The 23,321-nt window shown below is 29.7% G+C and overlaps 1 protein-coding gene across 3 annotated transcripts; it reads left to right on the top strand.

Moving 5' to 3' along the window:
- The first annotated feature begins 2,046 nt into the window (after positions 1–2,046).
- Positions 2,047–22,877, top strand: LOC143921736 (scavenger receptor class B member 1-like). 3 transcript variants are annotated; one of them, XM_077445106.1, is made up of 12 exons: positions 2,047–2,236; positions 14,761–15,361; positions 18,407–18,498; positions 18,746–18,909; positions 19,064–19,205; positions 19,281–19,487; positions 19,576–19,703; positions 19,816–19,936; positions 20,019–20,172; positions 20,253–20,403; positions 21,253–21,349; positions 21,425–22,877. In XM_077445106.1, the coding sequence occupies exons 2-12, from the start codon at positions 14,869–14,871 to the stop codon at positions 21,596–21,598; spliced, it is 1,923 nt and encodes a 640-aa protein (XP_077301232.1). In that variant the 5' UTR covers positions 2,047–2,236; positions 14,761–14,868; the 3' UTR covers positions 21,599–22,877. The 3 variants fall into 3 exon arrangements, with proteins under 3 accessions (XP_077301232.1, XP_077301234.1, XP_077301233.1); XM_077445107.1 differs by lacking the exon at positions 2,047–2,236 and adding an exon at positions 3,892–4,030; XM_077445108.1 differs by lacking the exon at positions 14,761–15,361 and having other exon boundaries at positions 2,110–2,236.
- Positions 22,878–23,321: the final 444 nt, after the last annotated feature.

Here is a 23,321-nt window from a genome sequence, read left to right as displayed (position 1 = left end):
GAACTGAAAAAGTAAATCGGAACCGGAACTGTAAAAGGAATCTAGAACCGGAACTAAAATAGGAATCGAATTTCGGAACTGAAAGAGGAATCCGGATCCGGAACTAAAAAATGTGTGCCGAACTGGAACTGAAAATGGAATTCGAAAATCGAAATTGAAAAAGGAATTTGGATCCGGAACTGAAAAAGGAATCCAGAACCGGAACTGAAATTGAAACCAAAAATCAAAACAAACATATGAACATCTCGTCCGGTTTTATTATATATGTAAAGTCACTGAGGAACTCACAGAATAGCCTATTTTTATATATAACTAGTGGTCTGCGTGCACACATTTGTGCACTTCGTAAAAGTTCGCAATTTGGATCAATGGGAGCCGCCATTTGTACTATATGCATATGTATTTGTATATTTATTTGTTATTGAAGATCGACCAACGGTCAAGATTGGACATCAAATTTAAGCATGTGAACAAAATAAGATGAATTATCATGAATTATATAAAGTATATGAAACTTTCAAGTCAAAATAGATCTAATAGAATAAGGAACAAGATTTGTTTTAAAATCTTTCATGGAACTTTAACTTCAATTTGACGCTTTCATTAAAAATCTGAAAAAGACAAGTAGGGTTTATTGACGAAGAGATTTGACAACAGATAATTTCTCGACATTATGCAAATCATATGTTAAATGTGATTTTGGGATCAAATTAAACAAAAACCACATGTATAAAAAAATCGTAAAGTTTATTTTCAAAAAAAGTATTGCCATTATAATATCTAGAATATTGTTTAATAATATTTGAGTCCTTGAAAGACAGAGTCGAGCACAACTTGGATAAACCAAATTATGGTATATATTGTGTCGTAAACAAAAGCCTTGTGTGTTGGCAGACAAGTTGCTGTTTCCTGAAAAACTGCTACTACACAGGAATGAATGAAGACTTTTCTACAGACACACATACATATGTGTGTATTTTTCTACTTTTGAATTACTATGAATTCATTTTATTTTTTTTCTTTCTTGTTTTCTTATGTTTTTTTTTTTGATTTTTAAATCCTTTTTATTATTACGAAATTACAAAATTACAACAAAATGTCTATACCCTTCAGGTATAACACACAGATTACCTAAACACAATCTGATTTAGGTCATCGACATTAGAGAGTCTTTAATTAATATTATGTATTAGATGTATTATGAGCATTTATGAGAATTGTAAATAGGTTTTTGAGCTATTTTTCCTATTATGCTGTACATTAACATTAGAATAATATAATACTATGATTACTAACCAAATTAAATTAAATTGTAAAATAGAAAATGATCAGTAGATCAGTAGCTATTAAAATAGATATAAGATGTATTGTGAACATAATTTCGAAATAATAAAAAGCATTTAAAAATCAAAATCAAATTAGTATATATGGGTATATTATAAATTATTTTTAGGGATTTATTTTGTATTACTTGGAGCTTGGAAAGGTTAGTAATCCAGGCATGTTTTTTTCTTATGCAGACTATTGTGGCGCATTAGGTTTGTTATGTAATGCCACAATGGTCCAAACTAATGCTTAAATAAATCTCTACGTGTAATAACTATAATAAATAACTAAATACAATAATGGAAACATTTTTTCAATCCACTAATTGATTACATATATGTATGTACATACATACGTATATATATGAATATGAATAATACTTACTGAATCTTTAACCTGCCAGTGTTCGTTTACCATGTATCAGATATCCATATCACGATATTATTCGATTTGCACTATCTATGCACTATTTCATTACATTTCATTAAAATATTTGTCCACCTAATGAATTCCAGGAAATACCAATGCAGCAGTTATTTTTCATACGCTGTGGATATAATTTTGAACATACTCTTGCAACTTGTATAATACTCTTTTTTTATTTCTAAACAAATCATAAATAGTGGGTGAGACATCTGAGTTTATCGTTGGGTTATCACATCCAATGTAAAAACTGAGCTTCAATATAATCTCGTAGAGCCGAAAATTACGTGTAGATTTACAATACATCTGTACATATGTATGTATGCACATAAAGCAGCAAGCGATCAAACGGTTACCACAGTGATAGCTAGTCACTGCTCTTGTTGGCTGTCGACAACAACTGCTCTTCAGTATCAACGAACACTTCATGGTTATTTCACACACTCAATTGAAGGGTTCGAACTAACTTTAAGCGGACATTTAACAGGTCAGTCACACTTCCTTAATTATTTAAGGGTTAAGGGTAGAAATCGATAATTTCGTTTTTATCGAATTTCAGTTTATGATATCAGGAAAAACTGCATTTTCATCGTATATTATGTGTGCATGTACATACATATATATATATATATATTGATCATAAAAATACATATACATATATATAAAAATAAAAATAAAATATTACATATCATAAAAATAAAATATAAAAAATAAGTACATATGTATCATAAAAATAAAATATTTTTACACTGATGTATTGAACATATGCGAAACTAGGATTTAAATAGTGGGGAGGGCGGAGGATTAAAAATATTTGGTATGCCTTTTACCTAATGGTCAAATTAATTTACCATCAATCGCATTCAATAATTACTAGAGGTCGGAATCTGAAGGGGCCGGAAACGTGCCGCCTATTGTTCAATTGTTGTAAGTGCTGTGTAAAAAAGGTTCGGCAAACCTTTAACAATGCATTTACAATCTTTGAACAATAAACAGCCCCTTCAGATTCCGGGCTCTAATAATTACACGTCAAATATTAATATAACGAAGTGTCTGTGTTTTTTTATAACTTTTTTCATTCCTATTTGGAATGAATAATTGGGGGGGAATGTTTCTTTAAACCCCCACCCCCCTGAATAGAATCAATTATTTTAATAATAGAAATATACAAACGGTATTAAATTACTCTTATGAATCATATTAGTACATTGGTACGTTTTTAATGTAAAAATATATATTTTACATTACTATAAATATGTATATAATAAGAAGAATACTTTATTTTTAACTCATTGTGGAGATTTTTCAAAAATAATTTGAGATGAATTCAAACGAGATTACAATGTCATTGTATACGATAATTGGACTGTACCGAATATGTTAAACTGTAATGTATTACATACGTACTCTGTGTATGTACATATGTACTATATTCAAGGCAATCTCTTGTAGTTTCGATAATAATATATTTTATTGAATATTTTGTAATATGATATTCTATATACGAAGTTTTTACACTATGTACATTTATAAGCGGTATATACACTCGCGACAATTTAAATAATATGAGAGAAGTAAATATCAGTTACATATTTCGATGAATTGATTTGAGTTGATCTTTTTTTTTTATATTTACTACCGTGGCATTATTTGGTATAAATTTATTTTGAATTTTAAATTAATTGATTGATATTCAGATATGCAGGTCGGATCGTATATACATACATATATACATATACAATGACAAAAAGATATGCGCAACAAAATGTGTTTTGATAAATGTATGTTTGTATATCTTTTGGAGCAGTCTCGCTTGATAAATTGTTGTTATGGAATATATGTATTACATATATGCATATATTTACGTACACAACAAATATGTAATTGGAATTTTGTTTTATTCAAAATTTATGTGACTTCGCTTCGGTACACTTTTAAAATTAGTAAATAATAAAAAAAAATTATAAAAAAATCTTCTAAAAATTATTTTTAAATTAAATTTTTTAACGTCTTGCATTTTTAACGCAACATTTTTCTATGATTGAAATATATATAAATTTTCAATGTGTTTTAGAATAGACTCAAAAAAGTATTTGATGAATACTGCTATTTCTTTCGACCGCCTGTCTCGTTGTACGTAGCATTGTTGTACGTATGTACATACTTGAGTGCAAAATTTTAGTCGTTCGTACGCGCGTGGGTGCTAAAAATTACGCGAGTCAGGTCAAAAGATCGCGACAAAAGTGAGGTAGTGACAAGATGTGGAAGATGACAATGATAGGTAACAATTACAAATCCACAGTTTTAAATTAAGAAAAAGTAGATTTTATTTAATTATAAATTATCTCTTTGTCACATGTATTTTATACTATTGATCTATCCACGTGCTTAACCTCCTCAAACCCTGTGCACATTGCAATATACATATATTAACTTTATCGCTTGATATTGAAGCTATTTTTTTTCGATTTATTTTCACCGGGACCTTCTGTATATCACAGTATACTGTATACTGTGATATACGATAACGTGACCACTTAATTTTTTCCTCAAAACGGGACATCTACCAATTTTTAAATACCTCCTTTATTAGTTATGTACATATGTGTATTCAAGAAAACGCCAATATTTTTTCATAGGTTTTCTTTATTAATGAAAAGAACAGGAATGAACACGTGAAAATAAATAATTTATGTGGTCTTATATTTTTCTGAGGACCAAATTTGCTGAAGTATTTTTGGATTTCTTAAAATTTACTTTGGTAATTAGCATTGCTTTAAGAATTGCGACTTGCAACTTGCTCGTCCACAACTTATTCATAAGAGAAAATACTCTTTTTATAGGTGCATTAGTGCCGGGCAGGCATAAAAATTGTTAACGTGGGTTGCTCTCTTTAAGGTCTGTTCATACCTATCCAGCACGACCCGAATCCTGCAAGTACGGATAGTATTCTTTAGTACATTCTATATGGACGCGCATGAATGCGTTAATGCGCATGCGCGAATGTAGTATGAATACGTCCATATAATGTACCAAAGAATACTATCCGCACTTGCAGGACATCTGCAGGATACGGGTCGTGCTGGATAGGTATGAACAGACCTTTAAACGTATAAGAGGTTAGTAAAAACGGGACGGTCTCGTTCAAAACGGGACGTATTGTCACACCTTATTATTAGAGGTAGGACCGGAAGCGTGCCGTTTATTGTTGAATTGTTGTAAATCCTTTGTAGAAAAGGTTCGGCAAACCTTTAACAATGCATTTACAACATTTGAACAATATACAGCCCCCTCAGGGTCCGGGCTTTACTTATTATGTATTTAGCTGAGTTTTGTCAGTGTTGTCATATAGCATACAATAATTATGTTATATGGTAATTCGTGCACGACTGCTCGGTCTCGCCACGCCATGTTTGCTTTCGTATTTTATATACATACATATTTTCATAAAATATTTTATATGCTAAATAAAATGATTTTTTTTCTTCAAAAATTAAATAGTTGGGACTGAAGTGATTGTTCTACTGAATATATGTAATTATCAGATATTCCTCGCTTATTTGCCATGAAGTATTGCGTGACTAGACTTAATCTTAACTCAAGGCAATTTGTCAATTTCATTTGACGAAAATTGTCATTTAACTTTCATATGAACTGTCAATTACCAGTCGCTGTTTAAAATCCATTTTTCTAATATAATTAATGTTGATTTAAATTGACTGTACAATCGGCAGTTTGATTACATACAGTCGTAGACATAGAAAATGCCGCACTCGAATATTTTTATATTTTTTGTAAATTATATTCGGTTTGTAATTTTTAAAGAATTCTTGAATTTAAGCAAAAAAAATGGAAATAGTTAACAGGATATTCTTGGAATGAATGCAGAAATAGAAAGCGGTCATTAACGGTACTTGCGCCGAAGTTAAGTCCATGTAATTTATGAGGGTCAGACTATCCTTACACCATTTTTGTTGTTCGATTTCTAAAGCTAATATTCCTTATGAGGTATTGAAAAGATCTTTTGTGAATAAAACTACTTTTGGAATATGTTATACTTATTATATTTTAATATTTCGATTTTGAATAATCGCCAATATGCGTTGATTTCGTACAGTGAATTTAAACATTTCATCGTAATATCATTCTCCCAAGTTTCGGTTATATTTTTACGCAATTCTATGATATTTCATGTACGTCGTTTTGCCAATTTTCTCTTTAAAATAGCCCATAGATTCAGATCTGGATTGTTTCTCGGCCATTCTAATGATTTGATGCCCAGTATATTCTTAAATTTTGTAATCTGTAAGTGATAAAAGATATTATTAAAAGATTTAGACAAAAAAATCGAAATTGTACTTCCCGCTCGAGCGCGATGACATAGTGCAGAATCGGTTGATAAATCGGATTTTTGAATGTTGCGTTATTTTCTCGATCGTTGGAATTATAAAATTTAAAAGCACATTTTTGTACTTTTCTGCATTCATTATTCCCTCAATAATAGTCAGGGATCCTAAACCATATGTGGTCATACACCCTTAAACCATTAATTGGGGTGAATGCGCAACGACCGGAGAAATGCATTCCGCGCGGAATCTTTCGCCAACTTTCCGACGAACCATGCACATTCCATCCTACCCAAAGAAATTGAACTTCGATTTTTCAGAAACTACAACCCTTTTCCGATCATCGACAGTCCAATGCCTATGGTTCTTAGCCCAATTTAGATGCTTTATTCGCATTTTCAGCGTAAGAAACGGCTTTTTGGCAGGGTGGTGTGGCCGATATCCATGCTCCGAAAGTTACTTCCTCAATGCTTTTTCTGAAAATGTCACACGATCTGATGCTCGAAGCTCTGCTGAAATTTCTACCGCTGTTTTGAATGGATTTCCTAGCATTATGTGCTTGATACGACGATCTTCGCTAACACTGGTCATACGTCATCTTCCGATGCCAGGTTTCCTCCCCAGAGAAACAGTGTCTTGATATTTTTTCAAAAATCGACGAACTGAGCTCTCTCCAAATCTCACTTGACGAGATACATATTTCATGTATAGAAAGATTTGCTTTGAATAACGAATTAATTTTTGATTTTAAAACAATAGACATCTGTTTCGAGTTATTCATTTTTGCGAGATGTTTTGCGCGATGATGCCCAACAAAAAACTGTTGAACCTTAAATACTTCCATTTTATCAAATATTGAGTACCCGAATTGCGCCATACCCAAAAACAAAAAAAAGAAAACGATCAAGACAGAATTCTGAGAAAAAACCCAAATTGAATGTACTATGCAGTCGTGCGGCATTTTTTATGTCTCCGACTGTATGTACATCCAACAAAAACTAAATACAATACGCAGACAATGTAATCATACGGCGTAAACTAGATAATTATATTTATTGCAGTTGATTCAGTGGTGCGAAACCAATAAATTTTTTGAAATACATTATGGGGGGACAATAAAATTGGTTTTAAGTTATATTATATGACATATAATTATATATTGAAGATCTAGGAAATAGTCGTAATAAATAAACAATTCAACTTTTTTGTTTTTTTTTAATGTCGGCTCAATACGATCAATAAAAAGTATTATTTATTAAATTTAGTATTATGTCACGTTTGATTATTTTTTTTATCAATATGCCTAAAAAGTACTTCGAAATTGTATTTATGTCATGTCTGTATATTTTCTAATATAATAAAATATAAATATGTACATATGTATAATAATTGAGATGTTTGTAGATAGAATTGTGTCTCAAGAGATGATAATCAAATAGTAATTTAATAACCGTATGATCACTGAAGAACCTTGACCGGTGTTAAATCTTATTACTATGTGTACGTAATTAATTTTATTATATTATTGGGTCATAGCGACATAAGAGGTATCGAAGCCGTTTCTCCAATTCGTCACTATGCCAAAAAATTTAAATACACAAACACACATATAATTTTTTTACTTTATCTATGAACGTAGTAACAATTTTTGTGATCATGCAAAAATTCGAACTCGAGAATTTTTTAAATTTCAATCGAACATGTACACTTGCCTTTACAGGTCGCTCTAAAGCGACAAGTGCACTAATACAGGTACAATACGTCAATACAAGCATTTATACAATGCGAATTCATACAAACATCATCCTCAGTGACGTCTACGGAGAAATTTTTGTAGCATTTTTATTATACAAATCGGCGAACCTCAACACGCTGATTAACTTGAGATTTGCAAGAGAGATAGGAAAGGTGATGCCCATTTTACAGGAACCACCTCAATGAAAATCAGAAAAATTGGCAAACTGATAGGAAATTAATTAAGACTTGGAGTCACAAACCAAGGTTTGGCCAGCAGCTACTAGTGGTAATCGAACCGTGACCACTAGTCCACGCTGCACGTACATACATATAAATACACATACATATGTATGTACATAAATAAAACATATGTACATACATATATACCCATTCATATACGTACATAAAAACGCATATACATATGTACATAATAAAAACAAATAAGTTGCAATAAACGAATAAAGTTTGTAGCTGTAGAGCACAATTATAATAATTTTATAAAGGTTCGTCACATACATATGTGTAAATTTGTTCAGATGGTATGTACGAGTAATTCAATCAACATTATTTAGGACGTTCTAATGAACTTTAACGTGAATTCGCTTGAAATATATGTATTTAGGTGTATATTGTTAATAAATCGACTAATTGAACTAGGTTAGTGTATTGCAGTGCATATGCAAGTGTAATTTTTGAAATATTATAAAAAGATTTTTTATCTATTTTTATACTACATTTTTTCATGGAAATGGTATTTATTATGTTAATTATAGGAAGATTACTTAATTACTTAATTGCACATACCACTTTAGCTTTTTTTTAATAAGCATTGATGATGTTTATTATATTATATAATAAATTGATAACGTTTTGAAGACATTGACTTGTATATTTGTATATATATATATATATATATATATATATATATATATATATATATATATATATATATATATATATATATATACATATATATATATATATATATATATATATATATATATATATATATATATATATATATATATATATATATATATATATATATATATAATTACATATAATACAATAAAGAATATTCGATAATTACTTCCAACCTCATCTTCCTACAGTAATTTTCAACTAATGGAATATATAAATCAGCGATGTACATACCTATGTACATACATATACGATACAAAATTATGTTTTAATCAACCAATGCGTATTAAGAAATTGAATTTTTTTATATAACATAAATAGTATATGATTCGAGGTGCCGGATGTTATTCCCATAAATAAAGTATAAAAAAAGTATTCTAAACACTCATTCACCTAATGTATATATGTATTATACATACATATGTATGACATTGATGTGAAGGACATTTTGCATTATATGAAATATATATTCTACGAAATTTTAAATATCCAAGGTGTATAAAATGTTTTTTTTCCTCCTGATGGTGTTATATAAAATCTCTGAGGTGAGTTGCGTATATACATACATACTATTGGTCATAATAGTGTTATGTAAACTCTTCAGTGTTATTCATTATTATTATTACCATACAAAATGTATTTATTTTAGTTCTTGAAACACTTTTGAATAATGACTAACCAATAACCATCCTTCCAAACAAAAAAACATAACTAGGGGAAAAGAAAAACTAAATAGATAGTTACATATGTACATACATATATGTCAGGTAGATTTATATTATTTGTATAATATATATCATATTAGTTGTAAATATTTTAGTCAAAATGTGATCTATGTTCATATTTTATTCGAAAATTTCATTAATTAATCATTTCCATTTCCCTTGCATCCACATATTCTCAACGTTTAGTGTATGTAATAATGTAATTCACTATCAATTGGATTCACAAAGTTTGATTGGTGAATCACAAACGAATGCGTGTACATTAATTATAGATGCGAGCGAAACGGAAGCTAAAACGTCAATTCGGCACAAGTCGCCGACTATTTACATATTTGCAAGATGAATGGTTTCGATCGGTGAGCGTGTAATGCGCGCACTCAACTTTTTACGATTAAAGGTCTGTTCATACTTAGTCAGCACGTACCGACTTCAGCAGGTATCCGGCCGTACGAAAAGTATTCTTTGGTACATTTTGTATGGGTATATTCATACCAACCGTCACGTTTACGCCACGGCAGGCTTACAGCAGTACCCGACATTTCCTGTTCATACCTTACAGCAACATCCGTCAACGTATCGTATCCGTTTTTTTGGCCATCGTGGAAATATACACGCGAATTACGTGCCATGAGTCTGCCACTTTGCTGTTTTGGACCAATTATCGATAGTGACAGTTGACAGCTGTTCAATCTTTCGACATGGTTTTGGCGCAAATATTTAAAAAAAAAAAATTTTTTTACGGAAATATTTAAAAAAAATTTGTCCATCATCCACAAGCTCCTTATACAGTGTCTATTGTTTTTCTATTTTTTAACATGGGATGCACATCAAAACGCTTCCGTGCTTTTTTATTGCCTTCTTAAGCTTCTTCTTCCAACAAAAACGCGATTATACATAATTTTCTTTCGATAAACGCCGAAACATTTTTGCTGACTTGTATTCTGACGCGTAGCTACGAATGCACGTGTATGCATCCATATTGCAAGTACTCGACAATACGACGTAAGCAATATTGCACCGTATCGTCATGGCCTCTAATGTATCAGTAAGCCGATTTTGCCTTGCACTCGGCCAAATTGCTGTAAACGTGACGTGACCGCAACGTGTAGGTAGATATGAATAGAAATGTAATAAAATGACATCTTTGAAACGGAGTCGTGCAGTGCTGAAGCCGTGCAGTGCTGTTAAGTATGAACAGACCTTAATACGTGCGCGCGCGCCTATAAATTACCATTATTATATTTATATATACATATAACTTTACTTTAATTCGTGTATCAATTCCTTTCCGAATCAATGGGCACAACACTAGTAATACATATTATGGTCATGGACATTTAATTTATGAAAATATTAAAAAATAATTGCAAATACCTCTCACATGAACAAAATAAATAAATAAGATGAATGACACACTCGCATTTAGAAGTATGGTAATGAAAATCTCGAGAACATACATATGTATGTATAGGTACATATGTATATGTATCTGGAAATCACTAAAATGTCATACAAGCACGTTTGTATTACAAAAAATAGTATTACAGGCACTTTTTAGTGTTAAGTAGATGAGTAATCGTGTTTTCCACAAGATCAAAAAAATAGCTATATAATGAGATAGAAAACCAATCCTTATAAACGTGGTGAAATAAAAAATTTGCCAAATAAATGAAAAATAGCACGGAAAAATAATCCGTAAAAAAATATATTTTTGACTTTTAAAATTCGCTAGACAATTAATTAGAAGTATTTTAAAGCAATGAAATATAACAATTAATAGGAAAAATATCTGACTATTGATTCCAATACTTACTTTGAGCGTAACAATCCTAAATTTTGAGTTAAAGACCGCAAAAGCCAAAAAACTGTAAAAATCGCGGATTTTTTTAAACGCTCATATCTCGTAAACGATCACCCACCAACAAAAATCAATATCATATTCGAATTTAGTGGGTCAAACTTAGTAAAGATTGGCTAGTCTCCGCTCTGGTAACTCAAAAACGTGATTTTTTGTTGCTCAGTGTTATTAAAAAGGAACATTAAAAACTACGGACGTACAATTATAAAAAATACTTAATTTTATTGAAAACTGTTAAATAAAATAACATTCTGCACAAGACTGTCTAAAAATATGCTTAGTGATTAGTAAAAATTTTAATGTTTCATCATTTTGTTGAATTTTATTATAACTGAACCTCATATTTGTTCATCAAAGAAAATTCGTTCGGCAGGCACTGGTATAAAAGACAATATTCGACTAATTTGCCAATATTTTTGTAGGACACATCATTTTCGTAAAAAAAATCTATACATGAAAAAGGGAACCGGTTTTATCTCATGACTTAAGGGTGAATAGGAAGCGTGCTTTTTCCAGGAATCGGGGCGTCTTGGGTCTATTTACAAAGCTAGAGTGCAAAAAAAAGTTTCGGCGAACCTTTAACAAAGCACGGCGAACAATTTACAATGAACGACACGCTTCCGGTCCGTTCACTACTCATGACTAGAGGTAGGATAGTCACAGTGCTATCCATTGTTCCATTGTTGTAAATCCTTTGTAAAAAAGGTTCGGCAAACCTTTAACAATGCATTTACAACCTTTGAACAATACGCGGCACCTTCTGGGTCCGGTGACTACTCATGACTGCCCAGGACAGGTAGTAAAACCAGTATGAATGTTCACCTTATCATGGTGCAGGTGAACATTCATAGATTCATACCTCATGCTAAAAGTGAAGGATTCTCTAATGGCGTTACTGAATATTACCCTATCAACAGCCCCCTCATGACAGGATCATCGTCCTGCTTAAAAAATCATTCAAAATCTCGAAGTCGAATTTTTGCATGATCACAGAACTTTATCTACAATATTATTACTACGTATGTACATACTAGGGCATCCAATCCCGGAAGGTTTCTCAGCACCGGAATTGCGGTGCTGGAAATTTCCGATCCCGGTGCTAGCATCGGGAAATTAAAGTAAAAATAAAACGCTTTTAGTCGATTAAAAAATTATATACGTATGTACGTATTTCAGTCATAAAGTAATATGGGTTGGAAGGCTAGTTTAATAGAGGAAATTTCATTTGAAAATTATTCAAAGATATATTCTCATATAAAAATGTCGATTTCGACTTTTTAAAGCTTTGTCGAATTGCGACAAAGCTTCCCATGTAGTCAAACATATACATAAATAAATATGTATTTTCTTCAAATATAAATTTTTTGGAAGAATCTGTTACACTTATTTTTTGTTTTAAAATAAATCGCAATCACGTTTTGGTTTTCTCCAACGAGTTTCTCCAACAAATAAATTTAATAAAAAATACAAATGAATGTTTACTATTAAATTAGCCATGTTTAAGCGGGTTTTACCGAGCGAAGCTGGGAAAAACCACTAGTTATAAATATTTAAATTTAAACAAAATACTTGCATAAACATATTAAATATAAATTAACCAGTGGCGGCTCGTCCGTATGGGCTGTGGGGCTGCAGTCCTCCCAGTACAGTATAAATTCATGCTATTTTTGTCATCCACATGGGCTGCGGGGCTGCAGACCTCCTAGTATAGTACATATTCAAGCTATTTTTGTTTTCATTCGATCACCGGTTTGGTTAACGAGCTACTACAGCCGGAATAATCTCTGCAGCCCCCCACTATGAAATCTCACGAGCCGCTACTGAAATTAACAAATCAAAATAAAATTAAAGATTATTAAAATAGGCAATAAGTTTATTAATCTTAGCACGATTGCCATTGAAAATTATTAATATGGTGTGTCGATTATAAATAGGATGTGGCTATTTGTAGATACAGTATCAACGAATTATTTACTCCTAAGCATATAAATAGATTTTTGTAAACTGTCTTTATGAAACAAATAAACTTGATTTATTATTGTAATATTTGATTTCTAAATCTACTCCTAAGCATATAAACTCCCAAAATATCAAGTCAATAAAAGGTTTCATATGTACTGTCCCTACAAGTAGTCAATAATTCGTCGATACTGTATCTACAAATAGCCACAACTTTATAAACATCATTATTAATTGTACTACATACATACATATCTAGACAAAGGCGAGTAACTTAAGTTCAGCATTTATGAGTTGGAAAAAAAATTTAAAGCTCAATTCTCCATTTCGTAATCATAAACTCAATACAATAACTCAAAGTATGTAATACATATGTAGGTACTAATATAGAATAAAATGTAAAATTAATAAAATAGAAATAGAATTGAGGTATTCCAAATTTTTCCCTCTCAGAAACTATAATGAAAACTAATCATGAAAAATTGTATTATAAATAGATCAGTCATTCAATTAGATAATGAAATTAACGACTATATATTATGTACGTCATTTAAATTATTTGATTGTACATAAGTTGCATTTAATGTACTCAATGATATGCAATATCTTATTTAGTGCTAGATTGCTGATTATTTAATGTTTTTTTATGGTCGTTTTTAATCAAAACCATCATGATCATCATCATCATTTACAGCCATTCTCCATCCAGTGCTGGACGAAGGTCACTCCAAATAGGATTCCATTCGACTCTGTTTTGAGCAACAATCGCCAACGAGGATAGGTTTTATATAATGAATAGTCTTCGTTGTGATTTTGAGCCTCTTTTAATTTAATGTGGTATACATTCTGAAATATGGAAAAATACAATACTAATGTCAAAATATAGTCCTGAAAGATAGTTCGATAACGATAGTTGATAAACTAGTTCAATTGCATTGTGAAATGTAGGCATCGTTCACAATGTAACCATCGGATAATTTAATATATTCAAACTACATTATTGAATATAAAAAAAGCGTCGTGTTAATGTTCTTTAGCAAAACTTTTAAGAATGACTTCGAAACGTACATGTATTTGATTTTCTCAAAAGCCTCATCGAGCTGTCATTATATAATATAATATTTATATTGCGCACACGTGTTTCCGACGAGTCTTTAATTTTAAATACATGATATGTTTAACGTATTAGTTCAAATTTGAATTATATAACAACACAAATTCAAGGTAAACAACAATTTTAATGAATTGTGGACTGTCAAAATTAATCTCACGAGAAAACATACGAATTTTTAAACATCAATTACATAACTTATAATAGGGATTCACAAAATGTGGCCCTTGAAAACTTTTAAAATTTAAATATTTCATTATGAAAATATATATTTACATATGTATGTATGTAAATTGTTCATATCATCAATTCGTTATAATCTTTAAGTTAATTAAAATTTGCATTTTTTTTTAGGTGCGTGCACGACCAGTTGCGAAATTTAAGAGGTATGTCCTTGTCGGACTGAAAGGAAAATAAATATAAAGTATTTAAATTATCCTATCATTGGGTAATATTGTCAGAATGATTCCGGAAATAGAAAACAACGAAATTATAAAACAAACCAAAGCTCATGATTATTTATTACCAAATAAAACTTCTCAAAATTTAACTGCAACTAAATGGGAAAATGAAAACAGAGTGAGTGCCGAAAATGCCAAAAACAATATTCTTTCTAATGGAATAGATACAAGTGATATGAGAAACTGTGTGCATGATAGTTTATTGAACGGTGTTAACATGGAGATGGATCAAACAATGGAAGATCAAATAAAAATAAACGGTAATGTCTTGCAAATACACAAGAGTGCAAAAGAGTGTGCGAGGCAGGACTCTTGTAAAGGATTATTGGATGCCAGAGTCTTGATTGGACCGCGTGGTGAAATTCTAACAAGAGAAAATACAGTGGTAACTGGTTGTACTACGTGCACGGGAGGAAGATTGATCAGTTGCGCAAAGATAAAATGTACGTCGACTCTATGCTGGCAGCATTCGTCTAAAAAACCATCGAAAATTAGTAAGTATTTGCAAATTTACCTCAATTAGTTATTCACAGAATCCAACAACACAGAAGGTACTAGAATTGTATGAATCATACTTTTAGTTTGAATGACCTTTGAAAATGAATAGATTTCAAAGAACGTAAGATTGATGGATACCAAAGTTAAGGCTATATTTTATTTGTGAAAATATGTACGTATTTGTGAACATTTAGAAAGAAAAATACTTAGCAAAAATCCTAAAAAATACAGTCGACTTAGTTATGGAAAATTAATCTATTTATAATAGTTATTTTATTATTTAATATGTCAAATTATTAAAGATTTTTTAAACAATTAAAATTTGTTGATAGGAAGTTGATTTAGTCTACTGTTTAAATTGCACTTTAAATTGTTTACAAAGAGTGTAATTTTAAGTCTAATTGGTTCATCGCGGTCAAGAATCGTCTGCGATCTTATCTTGAGACAGTCTAGCTCTTTTTTATTTTTCCCACACACGAATGATAAAACCTGTCAATAATTGTCTGCTCTCAAAATTCTATCTCAAAACTTGTCGTCAATTTACATACATATATAATCTAAAGCTGGATTCAGTATCACGACCTCTCACATTGTCCTGATAATGAAGTCAAGCAAACGTCTGGAGGTCACACAATCATCCATAATTTCATAAATTTACACCTGAACTCAGTGGCTTCTTCTTACCAATGCAACGTTTACAAACAATTAACTTTACTTAAGTTTACCAGCTTATTTAATTTATGAAATAATTTAGATGATTTGTCTAAGCCGGGGGTCTGAAAAATTTTTTGGATACCACCCCAAAACATATTTATTAATTATTACCCTTTCGATGTCACTATTTATTCTATAGATTCTGGATTAAATAAATGAAAATAAGTTAATAAATTTGAAATGCATATAATTTACTCATGTAAAAAAGGTTTAAGAGAAATAATTCAATTTTTTTTATATACAACAGTATTGAAATTGGTACTTTTAGATGTCAAAGCTATTTGAATATTATCTTTGGGGCTCAACTGGTTTCTGTCCTTTGTTTTAATGTTCTTGGGAACGGAAAACTCTTGTTCGCAAAGAAGCCACAACAAAAGGCAGTAACATTTTTATCATTGATTCATGAGTAATTTTTAAGGTGACCAGGTTTTGGAAATGTTAAAGCACAAAGAAGGTTTAGTAAAATTTGTTATTGATCATATTGTCGATTTATTACAATGTTAATGATGTTACTTTACCAAAAAAACAGTCCAAAGTTCAAAAACCTTTAGAAAACTACTGAAATTTTACTTAGTTACTTGAAGTAATTAACTCAACAATATTTATCGTTTCTTTATATTTCTTTTAGTAAATCTTCATTTTTCTTCAACAAATTCAGGGACGATATGCTAATGTTTCAACCGCTAGTCTGGATTTTTCATTTTTTCAGATATCATTGCAAATGGAAAATGTTGGCGTTTGTACCCGGCAAACACAACCCCAACAGTTTTTTGTACTCAATCGAGGTTTCTTCGCAAAAGCTCTAACCGTGAATCACTCAAAATATAAATAAATATATAAAAATATACTCCCGCCTTATGTCAAAGGTGTACTTTTCCCGTTTACCAAATTTGATTAAAGAAGGATGAGGAGAAAAATTCTCCGTAGAGGAGGACAAAGGAGGACACAATTTTTGAGGAGGATAACGTTTCCAAAAGGAGGAAAATCCTCCTCAAAGGAGGACGTCTGGTCACCTTATGACATACAAATGATGATTGCTTTGAAATTTAATTTAAACATCATTGTTAGGGCATATAGGGCATTGTTAGGACATATAGGGCATCATTGTTAAACATAAGTTTCAGGAAGTGCTTCCTGATTCAGATTCTGCCAATCCTCCGGGCTTTTATAGCCTTCACTATCCACAACATTTTCATTTATACCCACTTACGGTAGTTAACCTGGTTCCGAAGCATACAGAGTTGAAATTTATACAACTAACTTTTATATTAAGTCAAAACATCACATTTTTATATTAATTAAGAGTTACCAAATTTTTTTAGTGAATCGAATTCATATTAGAACCAATCCAGTAGACTATCATTACCCATATTGCATTTGAATAAGATTTACATTTTCTTGTATTAAGGTTGTAAACTTTCACATATTTGAAAAAGTTAAATAGCACTCATCTTTGTAATAAGATATTTCAAAGTATTATATAAAACGTTTTGGAGTTTTGTTAAAATTTTCATAGAAAAATTAGTAAAAAAATTGTACGTTTGAAAGGTGATGTATACATACATATGTACCTACATATGTACATACATATATGTACCAACGTAAACGCCTATTCATATTTCCGAGAAGCTCTGTTTATAAATTTAATTTGCATCTAATATCATTAACTAAGCTAAAAGTCAGTTGCAAAATTGTAAACATTGATTTGTAGTGGTTTTAATCTTCCGAGTTGGAAACACTTCCTAGAATATTTTTAAATTATGAAATTTTCCTATGCGTATGTGTTATCACTGTAACCTATGCTCCACGATTAATTGTAATCGAAGGAAATAAGCTAGACAATAATAACCATTTTCTATTGCAACACTATCATATAACAACGGTATTGAAAAGTTCATGAATGTCAAACCATCTTTTTTTTTAATCAAATATTTATCGTTATTATGCACGTGTTTATCAACCAATAATCTAAATAACCATTTTTTATGAAAATAGATAACAATTTAATGTACTGACGATTAAAATTGTATTAAGTTTTATTAACTTTCAACTTTGATTACTGTATCTACATAGATAGTGATTTGTATGCATTGTATGTAGTGAAAAACATATACAAAAAGTGTGAAGTGTGTATTGTAAATCACGCCACTGAATTATAAAAATGATAAAGAATATTGTAATTCCAAACAATTTACTTATCGCAATGTCAGCCCGTTTACAAAAACACTATTGCGATGATAGAGAAAATCATTATACATACATACATGGCTTAATTAATTAATTAATAAAATATATATTAAAACTTCTAATTTATTCGTTTGTTTCAGTGATAGGCAGCCTGATATTCTTGACATTATTAAGTTTTATAGGAATTATCATTCTTTCTTTTACAAATATCTTTTCCAACACGGTGCTATCAGTGAGTATTTTATTTATAGTTAATTATGCAAATAATTTGAAGGGATATACATATTTTAATATAGCAGAAAAAAATATAATCTCGCAACATTAAAATAAAGTTTTGGTTTTTCCAAATAAGTTGAATGAAAATTATTTTTTGCTCGTTAAAATGAAATAACTAAAAATTACTTGAATAATTATATAAATATTTAAGTTCATGCTATGATTAGGTCATTATTTGTTCAAATGTCAATCGTTCTTTTTAGAATATGGTTTTAAAGAATAATTCGTTGGCACATAATTTGTGGAAAACTCCACCCGTGAAGCCGTTGATGAAAGTGCATATTTTCAATTACACTAATGCAGAAGAAATAATGTCAGGAGCTGAAACTAAATTTAAACTTCAAGAGTTAGGACCATATACATATAGGTAAATCGTTAAAATATAAAATAAATATACATACACTATATAAATTATATGTAATATATTAACATATATAAGAGTTGGAGAATTACAAAAATGATAAAATGACATTTTGGACTTGACTGTAATTTTAATATTTTGTTTTGATATATGATTTTAGAGAAACTATTGAACATGTAAATGAGGTCTTTAATCCAAATGGAACACTGACGTTTCAGTTCAAACGTTCGTATCAATTTTTGGCAAACGAGTCCGTGGGAACACAGTTTGATAGGATTTTTGTACCAAATCTTCCACTATTGGTAAAAATTTATATACATAGCAATGCACGAAAATATTCCACAGCTATTTACATTTTAGCTATTTTCATTTTTTAGAGTGCTATGTCCATGGCGAAGGAAAGTTACTATATTGCACAGATGGGACTATCGGCTGTGATACAAAGTGTTGGAGCTACTGCGTTCAGACCACTTCCTGCACATCGTTTTCTTTGGGGCTATGATGATGAATTAGTAGCGTTAGCAAAACCATGGCTACATTTGAGTGGTGATATGGTTTATGAGAAATTCGGAATATTGGTAACTGTAAGTAAAATTCACGTATTAGTAATGTCATTGGAACATAGATTTAATTAAATTTATTCTCAAACAAAATAAATTTAAATTTTCATAGAAAAATGGAACTGAACCTGACCGATTTACAATTAACACAGGTGAAACAGATATAAACATGCTTGGGGTTATTGATAGATTGAACGGGAAGGATAAAATGGATCATTGGGGGACTGAAGAATGCAACAGGTGAGATGTACATATATATTTTAATTCAGAATAAACTGTCAGTATGTATCTAAAACAATGAAATGTCAGCTTTGGAATATAAAATGGTATGTTAATAACAATTTTTTTTCAGAGTTGATGCTACAGATGGCTCATTATATCCAGTTTCAATGTTGGATCGTAAACAGACGCTTTATGTGTTCAATAAGGATCTTTGCAGACGGTTCCCATTGACTTATGTGAAAGATTTAGAGGTAAAATTTTATAATGTACATATAAATATATAAAAATCGAATTTACATAAATTTATATAATAAACAATATGTTTTTTTATAGGTATTCAATGGTATACCAGCATTGAGATATTCGCCACCGAATACAGTATTTGATAATCCATCCACTTATCAACCAAATCAATGCTATTGCCATATGGATTCTGGAGTATGTCCACCACAGGGCGTTTTTAATTCCAGTCCTTGTGCTTTTGGCGGTATGGTTTGAATTTTATTAGAAATATAATTATTCAATATTAATCTAACTTAATTTAAACAAATAAAATTGTTATTGTAGGTGCACCAGCTTTTGCCTCATTTCCACATTTCTATCTTGGGGATCCTGCTTTGTTAAAAAATATAGAAGGACTCAAACCAGATCCAGAAAAACACAATTCTTATATTGACATACATCCAACTTTGGGAATGCCGTTAGGTGCTAGTAGCAAGTGAGTTTTATTTTATTTATGAAATTAATTTAGATATTAAATGAAATTTATTATAATAATGAAAGCATTTTTATAAAGAAGTAAATTCAATTCGTAATGAAAAATTATTAATAAAATATCTATGACTGGTAAAATTTGGCTATTAAGTATTTATTTTGAGAAATTTTGTGTTAAATTCTATAATATAATTAATTTTATTTAAGTATTGTGCATTTCAACTCATATGCAGATTAATGATGTCATATTAAAACTATAATTTTAAAACATTATATTAATCGTATACATATTCGGAGTTTATTAACCAAAGTTATCAACCAAGTTTCTAAACTCTACAAGACATCCAATTGTTTATATTTAATTTTTTTTTTATAATACATACATACATGTATAGTCAAATTATCTTACAACAAAAACATAATTTCCAATGGTAAAAACATACATTTGTATACACATGTATGTATCCATTTTATCAACAAAAATGTTTGTTTTTTGGTATTTATATTCATACATACCTATATATTCTGATTATTTCTAGGATATCTAGTTGTTTTAAATATCAAGGTAAACTAATGATGTCCAAAAATTTATTGTAATTTTTGAAATATTTTATTTAGGACATAATTTTAATTGAAATATTTTATTTAGGACATAATTTTAATTGAAATACATATATACATACATATTTATGTATATAACTTTAAACATATACATATGTATGTATGTATGAACATAAAAGTTGTTACATTATAATAATAGTGCTATTACAGCATTACTGCACAATTTTCCTAATAAATTTGCTGACAAATATAAGGTTTAATATTAGTATAAAATTGTTTGATTGTTTTACAGAATGCAAATAAACATACAGATTCGAAAATCGTCAGGTATTAGAGGATTTGATTTTCTCCCTGATGATATGTATTTGCCAGTCGCTTGGATGGAAGTTGTGAGTAATTTAATGATCTGTTATTTAGTTTGATTTAAAATCACTCAGAATATAACTTTCCAATAATATTTTCAGACTGTGTCAGAATTACCGCAAGAAATTCGTACTCTTGTTTACCACGCTACCTTCAGTGCTCATCAAGCTCAATTGGTAATATGGTGGGGATGTATTGTGACGATGATAGTGTGTGGAATTCTTTTATTAGTGGCGATAAGAGCAAGGATTTCAGCAGATACATTAAAATGTTGAATAGGTATTAATATTTTCTCGAGTTCAGAATGTCATCGGACACATTACAGGGGTACTTTTTTGCATTGTTATTTACTTCTGGGAACGAATCGAAGCATAAAAGACTATGCAAATTTTGTATATATTGTTTATAGTACGTATATTAAGAATATCGTTTGATGGAAAGCAGTGGCTGGCAATCTGTGTATGATCCATAGTATGAATAAGTATTACTAAAAAAATCGCAATTGAAAAACATTTTTTGAATGGATTCATTTTAAGCGTAAGTTATTTTATTCACGAGTAATAGATTTTTAAGCGTTGCACAAAAAATAATTTTTCGTAGTGCGTTTTTTAGATTTTATGATAGTATTATACATAAAAGAGAATAAAAATCTGAAAAAAATGTGCTTGTAATAATTAAGCAACTTTTAATAATAAAGTACGTTATTAAAATAGTCTGTTAACAGAACCATCGAATAAAATTAGTTATATTGAATTTGAAAATAAAAAAATGGGTACGGATGACTTGCTTTTTATTCTTACTCACTTATCTAAAAAAAGTTTGAATGGATTTGACAAATTAGCTCAGTTGCTCAAAAGGTTGCCGACCACTGAATTAGAGTAAGTTAATAATTATAGAGATTTATTGAAGCATTTATAGCTCAAGAGTTAGTGAGAACATACGTATAATACATACACATTATACAAAGGTGATCATTATAATGATAATGATATTGAAGTATGATTAAAATGAATTGATATTATATTTATTGATTAATTGTAAATAATTATAATTGGTTTTTAACTCTTTTTTTTTTAAGTATCCGTAAATTATAATTTAATGGTTTGGAGTGAAACATATATAATATTTCATATAAATTTGTAATTTGGTTTACCTTAACATACAATTAATGTATTTTACATATCATTATATGGAAATATAATTTTTTAAGAAATAAAAATACTAGATTAGATATTATCAAAATATATAATAATGTTTCAGCATAAACTATGTATATGTAAAAAACATAATATTTAAAACATTTATTATAATGAGCATTATAATATATCTATATTTATAAAAATTTCGTTATAAATCTATCACGTAATTTAACATTCCTTTTTCAGAACAAAAATTAAAGTAAACTATCTTTAATTAAATTTTGATTTTTGAATGTTATTTTAGTTTGTAATACATATACAATATAAATAATTCATTTGTAAATACATTCACATGTATCATTTAAATTTTATTAGTTTTGTAATGATAGATAAATAAATCTATATATTTTTTATCATTTTATGCTTTTAATACATTTTTCACTTGTTTTGAATTTTAAATGTATTTTTATATATATATAATATATGCACATATACGTACATATGTACATACATATGTCGACCCATTTGTGAGCGTACATATGTTGACCACACGTTAACGTGGAAGTGAAACACTATTCAGTTCCTCTACTTGTTCATAACTGCAGAAATGTTTACGATTGACAAAAAAAAAGTGCTGGTCAGTAGGCAGGGTTGCCTCACCCATTTCCGATTATACCACAAATTCAACACAAATATTGAGATGAATTTGAAAAGAAAACAGTTCTGATGTCCAACTGCATGTAAATTATCTAATATATAATTTCGAAAGAGACTTTGTAAGTATATCATGTTGGTTGGTAACATTGTAAACAAATCAAATTTTCTATAACGACGATTCGATATGGTTTCGATTCGATAT

The sequence above is a fragment of the Arctopsyche grandis genome, chromosome 13, assembly GCF_051622035.1.
Source record: "Arctopsyche grandis isolate Sample6627 chromosome 13, ASM5162203v2, whole genome shotgun sequence".
Taxonomy (NCBI): Eukaryota; Metazoa; Arthropoda; class Insecta; order Trichoptera; family Hydropsychidae; genus Arctopsyche; species Arctopsyche grandis.
The sequence above is the reverse complement of the archived record's forward strand: the minus strand, read 5'-3'. Positions and strand labels throughout refer to the sequence as shown.